This window comes from Ictidomys tridecemlineatus, chromosome 10 (assembly GCF_052094955.1).
Source record: "Ictidomys tridecemlineatus isolate mIctTri1 chromosome 10, mIctTri1.hap1, whole genome shotgun sequence".
NCBI lineage: Eukaryota > Metazoa > Chordata > Mammalia > Rodentia > Sciuridae > Ictidomys > Ictidomys tridecemlineatus.
Genome location: NC_135486.1, coordinates 8,198,902 through 8,215,937, shown reverse-complemented (window position 1 = coordinate 8,215,937; position 17,036 = coordinate 8,198,902). Strand labels below are relative to the sequence as shown.

Genomic DNA, 17,036 nt, shown 5'->3' with positions numbered 1-17,036 from the left:
TCATTCCAGTCAGGTTTGAAAAATTAGTCCTGATAAAACTGACTGACTAAAACCCAGGCCAAAACCTAGGGGAAAGAAGGCAATGAATGGGGTGAAGGAGTAAAAGCAGAAGGCAAAAGACAAAATCTGAGAAAAAGTGAGAGAGAGAGATGTTCCACAGAAACATCCCCTGAGGGGTCCCTAGGGTAGGGAGCTGACAGACCCAAGGCTTCCCTGGAGAGAGAGCCCCACCCACCAGAGGGTTCTGTGCCACTACAGCAGGTGAGGAGAGCCTGGAGAAGAGAATGGCTCCACCCAGCTTTCAGAACTGTCAGTGACTGACCAAATGGCAGTGGGTTCTGGACAGTATCTCTCGGTGCTGGTACTGGACCACATCGTTATACACTTCTGCTATTAGGAGGATGTTCTCACAGAACAGGAAGTATTTGTAAAATTTCCATGTAGTTCACCACTACCCAGAAACAGAAACAGTACTGATTATTGAAATCAAATATGGGATCTGGAACAAGCATAAGATCATACAGCTAGACAGGTGAATAGGCAATGCCACATGGAGTTTCGAAAGGTGATCTGTTTTTTCAGAAGCCTAAAAACGTGATGGGTTTCAAGTTAACTCTTACTATTTAAATATATTCAGCAATATTAACTTCAACTCATTATTATTTATTTTAAACTATTGAGAGACTATTAATGATTAGGAAAAATGTGTTTTGATTGTATTTAGTGAGAAAATAGAGGACACATAAACTAGGGGTTTTTCAGAACTATATCTTTCTTTCTTTTAATATTATTCTATTAGTGAATAATATTTTAAATAACAGACATTCCAAACACTAAGAACACACATATTTTCTTCTGTATTAAGAATTCTTATTTTAAAATGAATTATCGACTCTCTGTCAATTAGCAAACCATAAGAACTAGTCTGAAGTAGTGCATACCTGCATTGGGATATTAAGAGAACAACAGGACCATTCCTTGAGTAAGAAACATATTACCAGATACTTTAAGTACTTCTACAAGAAACAATGTAATACTTTAAGAAACAACTACTATGTTGTTACCAGACTATGATATGGACCAAATTGCAATCCAATAGGTCAATGAGCAGTGGGCCAGCAGGAAATAGCTCTATTCAACTATGGAAAGTTTTCTGGCATTATTCCTCAGAACAGAAGAATACAATGGTCTATACTACTAGTACATGGATGACAGTCAAAATGTCAAGTGGACTTCTAAAACAGAACAGCTTCTGAATGCTCTGGTGAGACAACCCAGAAAGTAGGAAACCAGAAGGTCCTATTTTGCCTCTTTTTAACCAATATAATCAGCATTCTTGTCCTGGTAGCTGGACCACTAGATGGTAGAAATTCTAGTATTGGAATGTCCAGGTATAAGTAAGAGGCGCTAGATAAATGATGAAAAGGTCAAATCCTTATTTGGTTAAAGTGCCACACGATGAATGCTGATGATAAAGTACATGAAAAGGGCAGCTGGAGCGGAGTGCCTGGAGTGTCAGGAGAAGGGAATTCACATGAGAAATCCTGCTCATGATGGGAGGAGCACCTGGGATAAGAGATCAACAGTCCTGGATGTGACACTCAAGCTGAGGCTGAGAACTGAAAGACTCCACCCTTATAATGAGCATAGCTTATGAGGCCTATTTCTCTTCCCTCTTCCATTTTCTCCTTCCTCCTTCTCCCCCCACCCGACTTTTTCTTTTTCTTTCCTTTTTTAATTTTTTAACCCAGGGGTACTCTACTCCTAAGCTCTATCCTGAGTCCTTTTATATTTTGAGACCAGGTCTCCTGAAATTGCTGAAGCTGGTCTTGAACTCGAAATCCTCCTGCTTCAGCCTTCTGAGTTGCTGGGATTACATACACCAGGTATAATTATGATTTCATAAGAGATACAAAACTATCTGCTTGCCATGAACACAAAGGTCAAGACTCATCAGAGGTGTGTGAGTTAAAAAAACAAAACAAAACAAAACAAAAACAACCAAAAACCTATTTCTAAATTGGCCAACTGTGTGAGAGATGTGAAGGTCAGCACTCCGCTTGGAGTAGAACAATGTATCCAGTTTTGAGTAAAGTGCATGGTCCAGAAACACTCTTATTGATGAAGTCTACCAACATTCTAGCCTCAAAACTCTGTGACAAAGAGAAGCCTGAGAGGTTATCATCTAAAATTGGGTATATATGTGGTTGGTGCATGCCTGTAATCCCAGCAATTTGGGAGACTGAGGCAGAAGGATCATAAGTTCAAAGCCAGGCTGAGCAACTTAGAACTTCAGTAACTTAGCAAGACCCGGCCTCAAAACTAACTAACTAACTAACTAACTAACTAACTAACTAACTAAATGGCTTGGGTGAGGGGGCTGCAATTGTAGCTCAGTGATAGAGCACTTGCCTAGTATGTGAGAGGCAGTGGGTTAGAACCTTAGCACCACATAAAAATAAATATACAAACAAACAAATAAATAAAGGAATTGTATCCATCTACAATAAAAAAATTAATTAAAAAAAGAACTGGTGGGGCTGGAGTTGTGGCTCAGCAGTAGAGTGCTCACCTAGCATGTTGGAGGTGCTAGGTTTGATCCTTAGCACCACATAAAAATAAATAAATAATAAAGGTATTGTGTCCAACTACAACTAAAACACACACACACACACATACACATATATAAAAGGACTGGGGAGGTGTAGCTCAGTGATAAAGCACCCTCAATCTCCAGCTCCAAAAACAAACAAAAATTGGGTATGCCTCAAACAGGACAGCAAAGGTAATGAACTACTTTATAATACAAGATCTCATTTTCAATTTACTTTATAGGTATTAGCACCATTACAATTCTGAGGAACAAATTATAATTTTAAAGATTCTACCCTATTTCACAACCATTCTTCCAATCTAATTAAATAAATGCCCATGGCTAAGAGATATATGACTTGTTTTTGAGATGAATGAGTTTTATTTGTAAATATGCTTATCAAACACCTACTTTCAATGCTGCTGACACTAAGAACTTAAGCCTAGGAGCTACTTATACACTCAAGATGTTTTCTGTGCCAGATTCACCAACATTCCTTCTTGGGAAATCTGCCTCCAGGTATAGCTCCTGTTATGAAGGTTGCAGGTCGAGTGACTCGCCCCACTCCAATCCCTTGCACAGCATACTAGTCAAGAGATGGACAACTGACCAAAGAGGACCCATACCTGTGACCTATGACTATGCAGACTTATTTTAAAATATGTAGAAGAACACCCAGATTCTCTCTAGGAATTTTATCTAAAAGCTACATAAGGAGATTGCTAAAAACTATTGGCCTCAGAGTTAAAATGTCATGCAGACCTTTCTAAGATGTTTTAGGACCTACACAAAGCCAAAAAGAAGTAGGTTAGGAAAAGGACAATTGTCTGATTCATAGAGTGAGTGCCTGGGTTACTTTGGTGCCTGTTCTTCCATAGGAACCAGGTTAACTTTTTCTGGATTTCCTCTATATTTATTATAAACCTCCACTGCATTTGAGCTGTATGTCTAGGTTTATATTTCTTAAAATAACTAAGAAGAAAGGAATCCCTAAAGGTATGAATTTATTGTTTTGCTTGTACAGCTCAAGAAATAAGTTGCCTTTCAGCATTTAAATGACAATGATAAAAATTGTCAATGATAAGAAAATTGTCCACTAATTCTTCTTTTCTATTTTTCTTCCACAGATACTTTTTATGTGTCTATCATATATCAAACAGATACTAGGTATTCAGTAGTACACAAAAAAGACATAGTTCTTCCTTTTGGAAAATTAAAACCTAGTTAGGGAAAGCATTGGAAAAGTAATACAAAGCAGATAAAGAACCACAAACCACAGAGTATTCTCAGAGGAGGTAAAAGGATGCACCTCCCTAAGAATGGATGGTCAAGGAAAGCTGCTTACAGGAAGCAACATTTAACCATAGAGGGGAAACGCAGCCAGGGAAAGAGTAAGGAACATATTATAGGCAGAATGAAAAGAATCCACACATGAATTCATCTTGAAAAAACCTAAAATGTTCAGAAACTGAAAGAAGAATGATATCAAAGCACAGTAAGACTCTTAGACATCACTAGGGAGGAGGAGGGCAAGATTACCAAGCCAAATGATAAATGTGTTACTTAGTGGGAAACCACTGCAGGGTTTTTGACGTAACAGTAACATAATCTGATGTGCCTTTTACAAAGTTTTCTATGGGTTATTTGAACAACAACAGAATAAAAGAGCCAGGAGGACAGGTGGAAAGAACAGTTAGGTGGCTGGTCTGTTAAAAGCTTGTCTGCAATAAAAACACTACAAAGTAACTTTGGTTATTAAATTCATTATGATCTGGAAGATTTTTATTAGGGCAACAAAATTTTTGTCACCATTTAACTATAAGTCAGTGATCATTTTTCTAAGGATCATGAGAACTAAGAACACAACAACCAAATACTGTGGATTATTGAACCAGGTCCAAGCTACATAGTCCTTGTGAATCCACAAAGTAGCATGTTCTGATTTTATTGATGCAATAAGAATAAACCTTTACTTAAAGGTATAAAGTCTGACACACTTACTAACCTGTTGTTCATCTTTCATAATTATTTCACTCTATATTTTTGTTTAAAGACACCAACTATTAACAGTAAATGTTCCCATGGATATCAAAACCTGCTTTTAGAATATAACACTACAGAGAAAGTGCAACATGAGCACTATCAGAATAAATGATTGAGAAAAGTCAGTAACAATAACATTTCTCAGTCATTCCATAAAAACAGTGTTTCTAATATGTTCCCAGAAGCACAGACGTGGTGGAGCCAGCCATTCTTTCCTTTAGCCTTTACATTAAAAGGGAACATAAACTCATCCTAGCTGATTCATCAGCATGTCCTATTGCCTCTACCATTGAAAGCTGTCCACAATTCAACCACTGTTTACCACCTTCACTGTCACCTCCTTGTTCCAAACAACCATGGTCCCCCACCCAGGTTACTGCGAAAGCATCCTACTTTCCCCCTCGAGTCCTTGCAGTAGTTTTTCCCTTGGTACTGGGTGTGTTAGTCAGCTTTGCTTCACTGTGATCAAAATGCCTCTCAAGAACATTCTAGAGGAAGAATTGTTTATTTGGCTCATGGTTCCAGGGGTTTACTGCAAGGTTAGTGTTCATTGCTCTGGGCCCAAGGTGAGGCAGAACATCACGATGGAAGGGCATGGAGGCCAGAAAGCAGAGAAGAGGGAAGAAGGCAGGGAAGATGAACACTTCCAGGCAGGCCCTCAGGAACTCACCACCTTCAGCCACAACCCACCTGTTTGCAGTTACTATCCAGCTACTCCACTTAAACTAGGATAGACTAATAAGGTCACAGCTCTCACAATCTAATCATCTCACCTCTGAACATTTCTCATTTGCACAGAAGCTTTTGGGGAACAACTTATAACCAAACCATAAAATGAGAATTGAACCCAGGGGCACTCTAGCACTTGACTACATCCCCAGCCCTTTTTATTTTTTTGAGATATGCTCTCACAAAGTTCCAAGGCTGGTCTTGAACTTGCAATCTTCCTGCTTCATCCTCCTGAGTTGCTGGGAATACAGGTGTGCACCACCACACCCACTCTCACAATATTTTTTCAACAGTGTAACCTAAGTGATCAGAATCAAATGTATATCCTTGCACCCCACTCCTATATTTAAAACTCTCTACTGGTTTCTCATCATTGTCCAGTAAAACCTAAAGTCTTTATGAGGGTCAAAAGGCCCTGTTAAGATCTGTTATATTTCTTTTCCTTCCTTTTATTTTTCTCCATATACCTTTTAAATTCTGATATGCTATATATCCTACTTAACCATTTGTTTATTGTCTGTCTCTTCTACAAATACAAAAACCTTATGAGGTCAATAGTTTTATCTACCTTTTCTTTATTGTTGTATACCTAAACAGGCATTAGTTAAATGCCTGGCATTAAGTTAATTTTAATTTATTTATTTCAATAAATGTCTGAGGAAGGAAGGAAGGAAGGAAGGAAGGAAGATAGGTTGGTTGGTTCATTCTTCTAAAAGTCATAAGAAGCACAGACAATGGTTCTTCCATTTTAACTAGAGATTTCTGCTTGTGAGATCAAATTTAATGAAGGCCTAAAAAAGAGTTTTAAGCCAATGGATGTAAGAACTATAAAGATTCTTCTATGTGGAAAAAAGTTGGGGTCCAGCAATAAGGTCTTATATTATTATTTGTATTATACTGTATTAACTATATATACTAATGGGCTTTAATGTGATCTTTCCATCCATCCATGCAGCGTACACTGAACATATCTGACCACCATTCTCCAACTCTCTCCCCTTATCCCCTGGCATCCTTCTCCCATTCTTAGTAATTACTATTCTACTTTCAGGTAAACATTTTTTGGTTTCCACATATAAGACAGAATATGAAGTACTTGTATTTCTGTGTCTGGCTTATTTTGCTTAATATGATGTTCTTGAGTTCCAGTCATTTTATGACAAATAACAGGATTTCATTCTTTTTTATGGATGAAAAATAGTCCATTGTGTATATACATGCTATATTATCTTTATCCATTTATCTGTTGTAAAGCACCTAGATTGATCCCATATCTTAGCTATTGTGAACAGTGTTGCAATAACCATGGACATGCAGGAATCTCTTTTATATGCTGATTTCCTTTCCTTTGGATATATGTCCAGGAGTGGGATACTGGATTATAGGGTACATCTATTTGTAGTTTTTGAGGAACCTCTGTACTGTGCTCCATAGTTGCTATACTAATTTATGATCCTACCAATGATGTGTAAGAGTTCCTCCTCCTGCTGAGGCTAACCAGCATGTGGTTTGTTTGTTTAATTATTTATTTGCTTGTTTGTTTATTTAATAACAGCCATCCTAACTGGGAAGTGATGGTAACTCACTACAGTTTTGATTTGCATTTCCTTGACGGCTAGTGATATTAAGCACTTTTATATACACTTGTTGACAATTTGTATCTTTTTTTGTTTTTGTTTTTTTTTGAGGTCTATTCAGATAATTTTCCTTTTTAAAATTTATTTTTTAATTTTTTTCCCTTTTTTTAAACTAAGTAATTTATTTTTTACTGTTAATCCTTTTGAATTCTTTATATATATTCTGCATGTTAACCTTCTTCAGAAGAATAAGGCAATTTATTTCCTACTGTTCTACAGGTTGTCCCATCATGTACTGATGATGCTTCCTTTGCTGTGCAGAAGTTTTTTTAGATTGATATAATCCCTTTGGTTAATTTTTGATTTTGTTTCCTATGCTTTTGAGGTCTATCCAGAAAATCATTGCTGATTCCAATATCTTACAATGTTTCCCCTTTTGTCTTCTAGCAGTTTCAAAGTTTCAAGTCTCAAAGTAAGATCTTTGATCCCTGTTGAGTTAGCTTCTGTAAGAAGTGAGAGGTCAAGTTTCAAGTCTTCTGCATGTGGCTGTCCAGTCTTCCCAGCAGCATTTGTTCAACAGATTTCCTCTTTCAATCCATGTTTTTGGCATCTTTGTCATGAACCATTTGGCTGTAAAAGTATAGATTTACTTCTGGGATCTCCATTCTGTGCCACTGGTCGTCTGTGTGCCTGTGGTTATGCCATATCATGCTGTTCTTGCAATCAGGTATTGTGATGCGTCCAGCTTTGCTCTTTCTGCTCAAGATTATTTAAGCTACTTGGGTCTTTTGCACTTCCATATACATTTTTAAACTTCTTTTTCAAACTTTTGTGAATAAACTCATTAGTAATTTGACAGGAACTGCACTGATCTGTAGACTGTTTTAGATAGAATAGGCATTTTTAAATGATATTATTCTAATCCATGAACATGGGCAGTTTTCCCATTTTTTAGTGTCTTCTTCAATTTCTTTTATTAGTATTTTGTAATTTTCTTGTAGGGGTCTTTCACTTCCTTAGCTAAGTTTACTCCTAAGTACTTTATTTTATTTTGAATGGGGTTTCTTTCATGATTCAGGAAAGAGATTTCAGAAACAGTTTCTGGTCCTGAAAATTTCTGTGGGTACATAAAACTTAAAAGTAGCCCACATAGTTTTTTATTGGTTAGTTAAAGCATTTTTCTTTCTCTTTAATCTTGTGGCTACTAGAGTTTTCACAAACATGTATGTCTGTGTTTTAATCTTCCTTATATCAGCTCATTCTGATGAAGTTTTAGGGAAAATTGGTGGTATAAAGGGAGAATATTATATAATGAATCAACTCTTCAGAAAAGTTCAGAAACCTGCCTTAAAAGGGGAAATATACCTGGTGGTATCTGATCAAACGATGTAGAAATGTCTTTTTTTTCCCCCATCATCCTAAAAAAAGGAAACACAGGGATATACACTATAACTTAAAGGGTCAATTTCATGAAATGCCAAGTTACTATATAAAGCTGAATATATTTGGTAATCTAAAAATTGAACTATCTGGGAAGAGTCAACTTCAAACTTGTCAGTTATCCTGTCAAGACTCAGAGAAATACTGGAGTTTTCCTCATGTGTTTTGTGAGAAGGTGAAGGGAAAGGGGAAAAAAATTTTTTTTAGAGAATTATTTGAATCATTGCTGAGAAAGAATACAACTTCCATTAAGGTCACTGGCTAAAATTTTGCTTTCAACAAAGAAGTATCTCAACTAGAGGGGAAAAGGTGAATAGAAAGCCAGTCAGAGAAAAAAGTGAGAAGTAACTAGAAGGGCTATACAGATAAACACCATTCAGAAAAATATTCTTATTAATTGATAATTAGGCATAATGCCAAGCATTTTATATCACAGTCTCAGTTCTGACACAAAACATGAAAGATAGGTATTGCTAGTTCATTTTACAAATAAAGACACTGAAACTTACATATACAACAAGTAACTTCAAAATGATGATCCAAGAAGACTTGACTTAAAAAGGCCAATATCTTAATTCCATTGTTATACCTGTTTCCATACTGCTTCTTCTAAAACTGAACACTGTGATAGATTTTCCCCATCAGGATAAACACAAAGCAATCCAGCTCTTGGCCAGCTCTTCTGTAAGCAGCTTCAGACATCAAGTGAATCACTTTTACCACCAAATGAGTTTCATTCTGTTGTATATTCATGAACTATAGTCTGACCCAGTATCTACTTCTAAAGACAAAATAAAGCCTGTCTTTGACCACAAGAAAGAAAGACCTTTACTGCATTAAGAAAAAAAAACTTTTAAAAAGAAATAGTCTTGATATTTTGTAGATGGGCATTATGTAAAATTGTGGATGTGTAACCGACGTGATTCTGCAATCTGCATTTGGGGTAAAATTGGGAGTTCATAACCCACTTCAATCTAATGTATGAAATATGATATGTCAAGAGCTTTGTAATGTTGTGAACAACCAATAAAAAAATAAAAAATTAAAAAAATAAAATAAAAAGATATTTTGTAGAGTTGTTTGGCTCTATCTCCTCAAGCTGAACATGTGCACATCCCAATCCAGCAATTCCACTCTCAGGTACCCACAAAAATACACATCTTTGTTCACCAAAAGTAAGTTCAAGAATGTTGGTAGCAGCCTTAAGCTGGAAACGATTCAAATGTCTGTCAACAAGAGAATGGAAGAATGGATGAAGTATAGTATAGTCACACAATGGAACAAATAAACCAAAGGAAGATGCAACAATAAGGATAAATCTCACAAACATGAGGAATAAAACAGAAAAACATATATATTCCAAAACTGCATGTACATAAAGTTTAACAACAAGCAAAACTGATCTATGGTGTTAAAAGAATAGTGATCTTTCTTCAGAGAGGTAGTTACTAAAAAGGGGTAGTGAAGGCAGGCTTCTGACATGAGATGACATCCTGCTTTTTTGATGTGGGTGTTGCTGGTTACCTTAATATGTACATTTTTGTGAAAAATTTCAATTTTTATACTATTTTTATATCTTTTCTTTTATTCTGTTATATTTCAATAAATTATTTTTAAAAGTTCAGTGTTTTTATTCTTGATAGTTTAACATCACAACATTTACACTTTAAATGTTAACACATTTAGCTTTTTTCTTATCTCTCCAAATAGAGGCAGACAATAAAACAGACTTTTAAAAAATGATTTTCATTTCAATTACTGGCTAAAGACAATCTACAGAGAGTTCTATTCATCTCAATATAAGAGAATGTATTTTTGATCCATCTTCCACCAAACTTAGGAATTAGCCCTAGTTGCAATATATTCCAGTTTAAATAAACATTTTAGGTAAAGCTATTAATAACTAGGAGGTTTTTTGTTGTTGTTGTTGTGTTTTTTGGGGGGGTTGGTTTTTTCAGTGAGACTGCATTGTCAGTATCTATAAAATTATTCCCTTCTTGCTAAATTAGCTTCATATTTTCAATCTGGGGATGAAAGAACTCTTTAAAAGGACATAAGGCAGGTAGGAAAGCACGCCATGACAATAGGCCTTCTGGAAGTGAACTCTCCAAGGCAAGGCTTTCCTTTTTACTTTAAGTAGAATCCTTGGGTAAAAGGCTTTGCAGAACAATAATTTTTGTCAAAATGATAAACTTTGAAAAATCAACACCTTTCCATTTGAGAATTTCATAACCTTCCATTTGCAACTAAATATTGATTCAAACCATCAAAATTTGGTTGTTTTCTTAAAGAGAGAAAATTATGACAAAACAAACATCTAAAGGACAATCTATTACTATGTTACCATTTCTTAGAATATTCTATCACATATGAAAGAATAGCTTGTGATATAAATATTTTATTAACTAAAAGAAGGAAAGGGGCAAAGAAAAAACACAGGCAGGAAGTAAAAGTTTATTCAAAATTTCCTTTGCAAAATAACCCTTGACAAAGACAAGTTAGTGGAAAGAACGAACATCCTGGAGCACACTAAAACATTGTTCCCAATAAAGTTTATTTTGAAAACTGACTTCACTCAGTTATTTCTCTGGATATTACGATGGTGTTTTTACAAACCCACCCCCATGTTTTGGAAAGCTATGCAACTTCCTTAACTACTACAGAGAACAGGTTAAAGGGAAAGGAAAATAATAGTTATGATGCTTTTATTAATTTTAATGAACATTAAAATCCTTCTCCCACTGTGATTGTGAATCACAGTTGACAAGTGATGGGAAGGCTTATGAATTTAGTTTGCTTTTCTGTAATTTTCTTAGCAACTGAAATTAGAAATTTAAGTACCTTCAAGATGAAATTCCCTGAGCAATTCTGAATCTAGGTTCTAGAAGAACCATGAAAAGGTGCCAGGCAGAGACAACTTTAGTAAGTCACCATTCCAGTGAACTAGACCACAGCATTACCACTCTACCAAAAAGTGATCGGAAAATCTAATTTAGCTGAATGATTAAGAACATTAATTTCATTTCCTTTTATATAATAAATACCATAGAACTAATCTAGTATGAAATTAGATAAACTCAGAAAAAATGAAGCAATGATAACAAATATTTGCAAGCTCATACTATATAGAATGCAGAAACTATTACAATGCCATACTTCCCAATTTCTTGTTTTTACAAAACATCATGAAATACTAACCTTAACTCAATATAATAATGTCCACGAGGACTTATTTATCAAGACTAATTTTTAGTATTAGTTTTCACAATACCCAAAAACATGGTTTTTGCCTTTAAAGCATATTGCCCTAAAGCTTGTGAGTCAGAACTAATCACCACACCAATTGGGACAAAGAGGTCAAATAGCATTTTTAGTACAAATGTTTAAATTTGCTTCATGTAAATTGTGATGATACCATGTTGACTTTGAATAGGGTTTAGCTTCAATTCTGAATTCTTCCTTTAGGTTAAATTTAGAATGGCATTTTACATACTAATTTGTAAGTAAAATGAATAGGGAAATTAATGTGTTACCAATCAGCTTCCCTAGCTGTTACATATTTATGATTCAAGAATCTCTTCTGAGAGCCCATCAGGTCTCTCTTGTTTATCAAAGATGCTACAAATGAGTCAAAATCTTACATGCTTACAACGTGCTCCACAACTTGCAGGTACTACATAAGTGCTAAACAAAGACCTTGAAGACTGGGCTGGGGTTGTGTGTGGCTCAGAGGTGGAGTGTGTATATATATATTAAGCTAGAGGACTTGATTTGAACTTGACTAGTAATATTCTTACCAGGCATGTTCATTTAATTATAAAATGAAGAGTAATTATTTAGTTTACATGATTTCTAGACAATGAAGTGTTTACGTATTACACACTATACATGTTGATTGAACTTCTGAATTTTAAAAAGGTAGCTACACAAAATGGATGATTCTTTTGAGTTGTGAACATAAGTAGCTTAATATAAATATTTTAGACTGAATGAAATGTATGTCCATGTGTACATTGGCCAAAAGTTTCTGTGAAGGTAAATAGCTAACATTGGTTTGAAAGTCACCAAGTTCGTTTTTTAAAAAAAAAAAAAAAAAAAATGAAACATACTTCTCACTCAGCAACTTGCCTTGCCTATAATGCTAATTGTCAAACATTTGATGGTAAATATAAAATGTGTAATACTTATTTCTTAAGAGTAAAGTAGGGCTGGAGGGCTCAGTGGTGGAGAGGTACCTCAGCACCATCCACACACACACAAAATAAATAATCATAGCCACCTAAGGAACTAAAAATAATAAAATAAATGAACAAATACCTAAGTAATTTTACAAACTGTGTTCTGAATTATTCTACTGCTTAAAAGTATAACTGGGCCTAGGGTACAGCTTAGTGATAGAACACGTGCTTAGCAAGCACAAGGCCCTGGGTTTAATCCCCAACACTTCAAAAAATAAAATAAAGACATAGTTATATGACCTAAAACTTTTCTCATCATCTGGCAGGAGCCTCAAATACATAAACAGATATATCTTATGAATAGAGGAATTAATTACTGCAAAAATATCACTTATATTTACTATTAGAATTGCATTGATATTAAAACACCTCATTCAAAATTCATTTAACTTTAAAAGTCTGTTACGTTGATAATACACTATTACACAGATATAGGTTTATTATGTATTTAATGATATAAAATTTAACCACCTCCTTCCTTTGTGGAATTGTATATGCCGTACTATTTTTATTCTGCACAAATGATAAAATTACAGAAAAATCTTTACTAAATATTTCAATAGAGCTTTTTTGTCATCGGATATGGATTTATATCATACTGTAACCATTTTAAATAGAAACAGGTTTCTATTTTGGCTTGGTAATGAAAGCTGGGCTCAGCCTACCTCACAGAGCAACAGGTCAATGATGTGGAACACCATACATAGCGGAAACTTGGCAGTAAAGAGAGTGAGGAACCACTGGGATGCATACATATGAGCCTCCAGGTTCAGATCACAAAAATGGCTGTGCAGGTCTGGAAGCTGTTCCTAAAAGTCAAAATGAAAAACTTAGGAGGCGGAACACTGAAGAAGCTTTACTTCCTGCCACATGTGCAGTTTATAGCAAGATTTCTGTGGTCAATTTCACTGTATTCCAGCATTGGTTGCATTTTAAGTAACTATACAGAAGTGATAACAGAATTGATCATATGACAGATAATTGACTTGTTATAAACAAAAAGCTGATCATCTCTTGCTCAGTTGCGTGTTCTTATTTTTTGGGAAATGCTGGGTCTGACAAAACACCTACAGTCTTAAGAATATCTTGACATAGGGTCACATCACAACATTCCCATTCAAGGTGCACCTCTTAGCTGGTCAGAAAAGAAACACGTCTCTTTGGATACCATCTAATATCAACATCATCTAGGGTCTATAATGCCATTTCTATGTATTTTTGAACACCTGGGAAGTTCAAAAGCATAACCACATAGTAAAAACGTATCTTTAATATATCAAAAATGGCAAAGTGAAATTGTGCAAAGTGTAACACATAAAGCTGAATATCTCCCAAACATGCCTTTATGCTAGCTTTAATTTCTTCCCAAGTTAAACAAGCAAATGCTTTTCAAAATCATGAAACCCAAGTACAAAGTATCAGCTATTTTAATAACCAAAATACAGGCAAGGATGTACAAATTCATGTTCATTTTGTTTTCATAAAGAGATCACAACAACAAAATAAAGCATTTTTATATAACATGCTCTCTGAAAAACAAATATTCCAAGGTTCCAATTGGTCATCAAGAGTTAACAAGTAAAAAGTGCTAATAGATAAAAGAGGCTGAGTTTCTTCATACTATCACAAATTTGCTCTTCAAGTACTATATATATTCATGTTATTTTCAAAGCCCTCAGTAATACTAACCTTTGAAAAATAAACTTCTGTGAAACAAAGGTAAATAGTAAGTAACTCCAATATTTACTTGGTAAAATTGAATCTTTAAAAAAGAACCTATTTCTTTATTATGCCCACTGTTACTAGATACCAGAATCGTTCCCCCTCCACACTCATCCATCATTGGTCTTATGGCTCATTTGATAGGTTTTTCTTTCCATTTCTTCTTCATATGTAAGGTCTTTGACTCTTCCAAATAAAGTTGCTCCCTACTTCCCTGTAAACTCTCAGTCTCTTACTCCCCTGGTCTTCTAGACTTTCAGTCTCCAGCTGGCTTCACCATCCTTTTAGACACTAGGGGATTTCCTGATAGGTCATGACAATGAACATCTACCAGCATCTTCTATTCTCACATTCCACTACTCTTCTTCCTCAACTATCTCACATACACATCAATCCATTCATTTATTTCCTTCACATTTTTCTGGGCTCCCAACACCTCCTTTAGAAAGTCATACAAATATGCTGAATAGATCCATTAAAAATTTAAGATTTCCAATTGCGAGCAGAATTTCAAAACTACCTAATAACTCTATTTATCAACTATAGTCAGTAATTTTGCCCTGCTTACCATTTTGTTCTATAATATCTAATACATATAAAAGAACATTTCTCACACAAATACATTTATAAAAAATATTATGAGGCACATCAACAACAATGTTTGGGATACAAAAATTATATGGAAGAAAATTAAACTATGTTCGTACAGTATAGTATTCCGGGTGCTTTTTATTCTCTTACCAACTTCTTTCTGACTTTTCCAAGTGTCCTCTGTAGATCCAAATAGGTAGTAGTACTAATTAGTATGGAGAAAGATCTTATATGTTTGAATTTTTTATTTGGCAAATATATTCATTTCTCTACAAATAATATTTGTCATTCTTCTCACTGGATTAACTCACTATAATCTCACTTCAAAGTGTATTAAAATTAAATATTTAAAACATGAAACTATAAATAGTCAAATAGCTAAATACATACATTGTGATATTAAGATCAATGTAAATATTGATCAGAAACCAAATCTATTTACATTTTCAGCAGTGTTTCACTAAACTCTTAGAACTGATCATTGCTCATCAACACTGTTAGGCTTTTTTGATAACAAATCTGAATGATAAAGGTTCCTATTTTTTATTTACCTGCATTAGCCTTTCCAACTGATAGAATTTGCAATGAAGATCTTCAAAGTTGTTTTTGTAGAGGTCTCGCAAATTATAGTCATACATGATTTTCACCAAAACACAGAAAGCTTGTTCCTCTGGCATCTATAGGAAAATATATAGAGGTAAAATGTGAATGAGTACCATTTGGTCAGAATGTCAAAAAAATTCCTTCATGTTGTTAGTCCTCTGCATGAATGACTGAAGTTCTAAAGTGAATGAAGCCCTTCAGAGCCAGCCTTCTACAGAGTGACAAGGCAAATTTTGTGTTTAAAGCTGCCAGCCTCTTTACTTGAGATAAACTGTCTCCTTTGTTAATTAAAAAAATTTAAAATATTTTTAATTATAGATGGATATGATTTGTTTAATTTTATGTGATGCTGGAGATAGAACCCAGTGCCTCCCACATGCTAGGCAAGCATTCTACAATTGAGCCACAATCCCAGCCCCTCCTTTTTAAATCTTAATCATGCTGTCATTGTTATCTTTTTTAAAAAAGATAATACAGTCACAATTGAAAAATCCAAATACTACCGCAACATAACTAGTCCTCCATATCTGCCCCCTTGTTTCTTTTGCATAACTTCATGACTACTCTTAAAAATTTCTCTAGTACCCTGCCAATGTTTTAAGAAAAAAGTATGTTTTTTTAATTTTTCCCCTTTCCTATAAAAAAGAGAGCATTCTATATATGTTGTTATACATCTTGCTTTTTTCCCCTTAACAATATAAGTTGGAAACATTTCCTTCTCAGGATGTAAAGAGCTGCCTCTTTATTTTTAAAAAATGACTATGTAGTATTTAATTATGAGGCTACGCCAGAGTTAATCACTTTCCTGTATGAATGCTTGAGATGTTCCTCATTTGTTTTTTATCACCAATAGTGCAATAAACAACCTTGTATATATATTATTTGTACACATGGAGGGATGGGGTAGGGCAAGGCTTATTCCACAAAGAGGGATTAAACAGTCAAACCATGACTGCATTTTAAATTTTGATGGATAGTGTCCTTGTAGCGTCTTCTGTTGCTATTTTTCTTTGTAAGAAACAGTTTTTAGGATGGATCTTATGAGTTTCTATCATTGAGATTTCAATGACCAATAAAACATTATTAGCCCTCTCAATTTTTTTAATCTGAACAAAGAATAAAAGTCTTAAGTTACAGGAACAAATCTCTCAGTAAGCTGAAAGAATATGGAAAGGGACTTATACATTCTAGAAATTACACCAAGCAGACAGAAAAAGCTGTTTAATTTACCCAATGTCCTAGGATCAACTATTATGTAAACATCTACTTTAAATGTCACCCTGAAAAAATGGAATTGACAGGTTATAATATTTTGTATCCCTTTCACTGGTAGATTACCATCATGCCTAAGTAACTGAACAAACAGAGTTCCTTTATCTACTTAGAAATGCAATTATTATTAAGTTCCTATACAAAACAGTTACTTCTACTTGCTACTTACAAATCATGAAGTGCTTTAATGAAATAAAATTTTCTACAATTAAATATACTTCAATATTA

The 17,036-nt window shown here is 34.6% G+C and overlaps 1 protein-coding gene across 19 annotated transcripts in view; it reads right to left on the bottom strand.

The window, feature by feature from the left end:
• Positions 1 to 17,036, bottom strand: part of Rabgap1l (RAB GTPase activating protein 1 like) — a 581,968-nt gene that overhangs the window by 200,097 nt on the left and 364,835 nt on the right. For all 19 annotated transcript variants that reach the window (XR_013426383.1, XM_078022342.1, XM_078022343.1 and 16 more), the window contains 2 exons: positions 15,485 to 15,610; positions 13,286 to 13,429 (listed from right to left, as the gene is read on the bottom strand). Coding sequence is in view for 18 of the 19 variants with exons in the window: in XM_078022342.1 (XP_077878468.1) it covers positions 13,286 to 13,429; positions 15,485 to 15,610 (270 nt within the window). In the remaining variant the exon portion in view is untranslated. The remainder of the gene's footprint in view (positions 1 to 13,285; positions 13,430 to 15,484; positions 15,611 to 17,036) is intronic.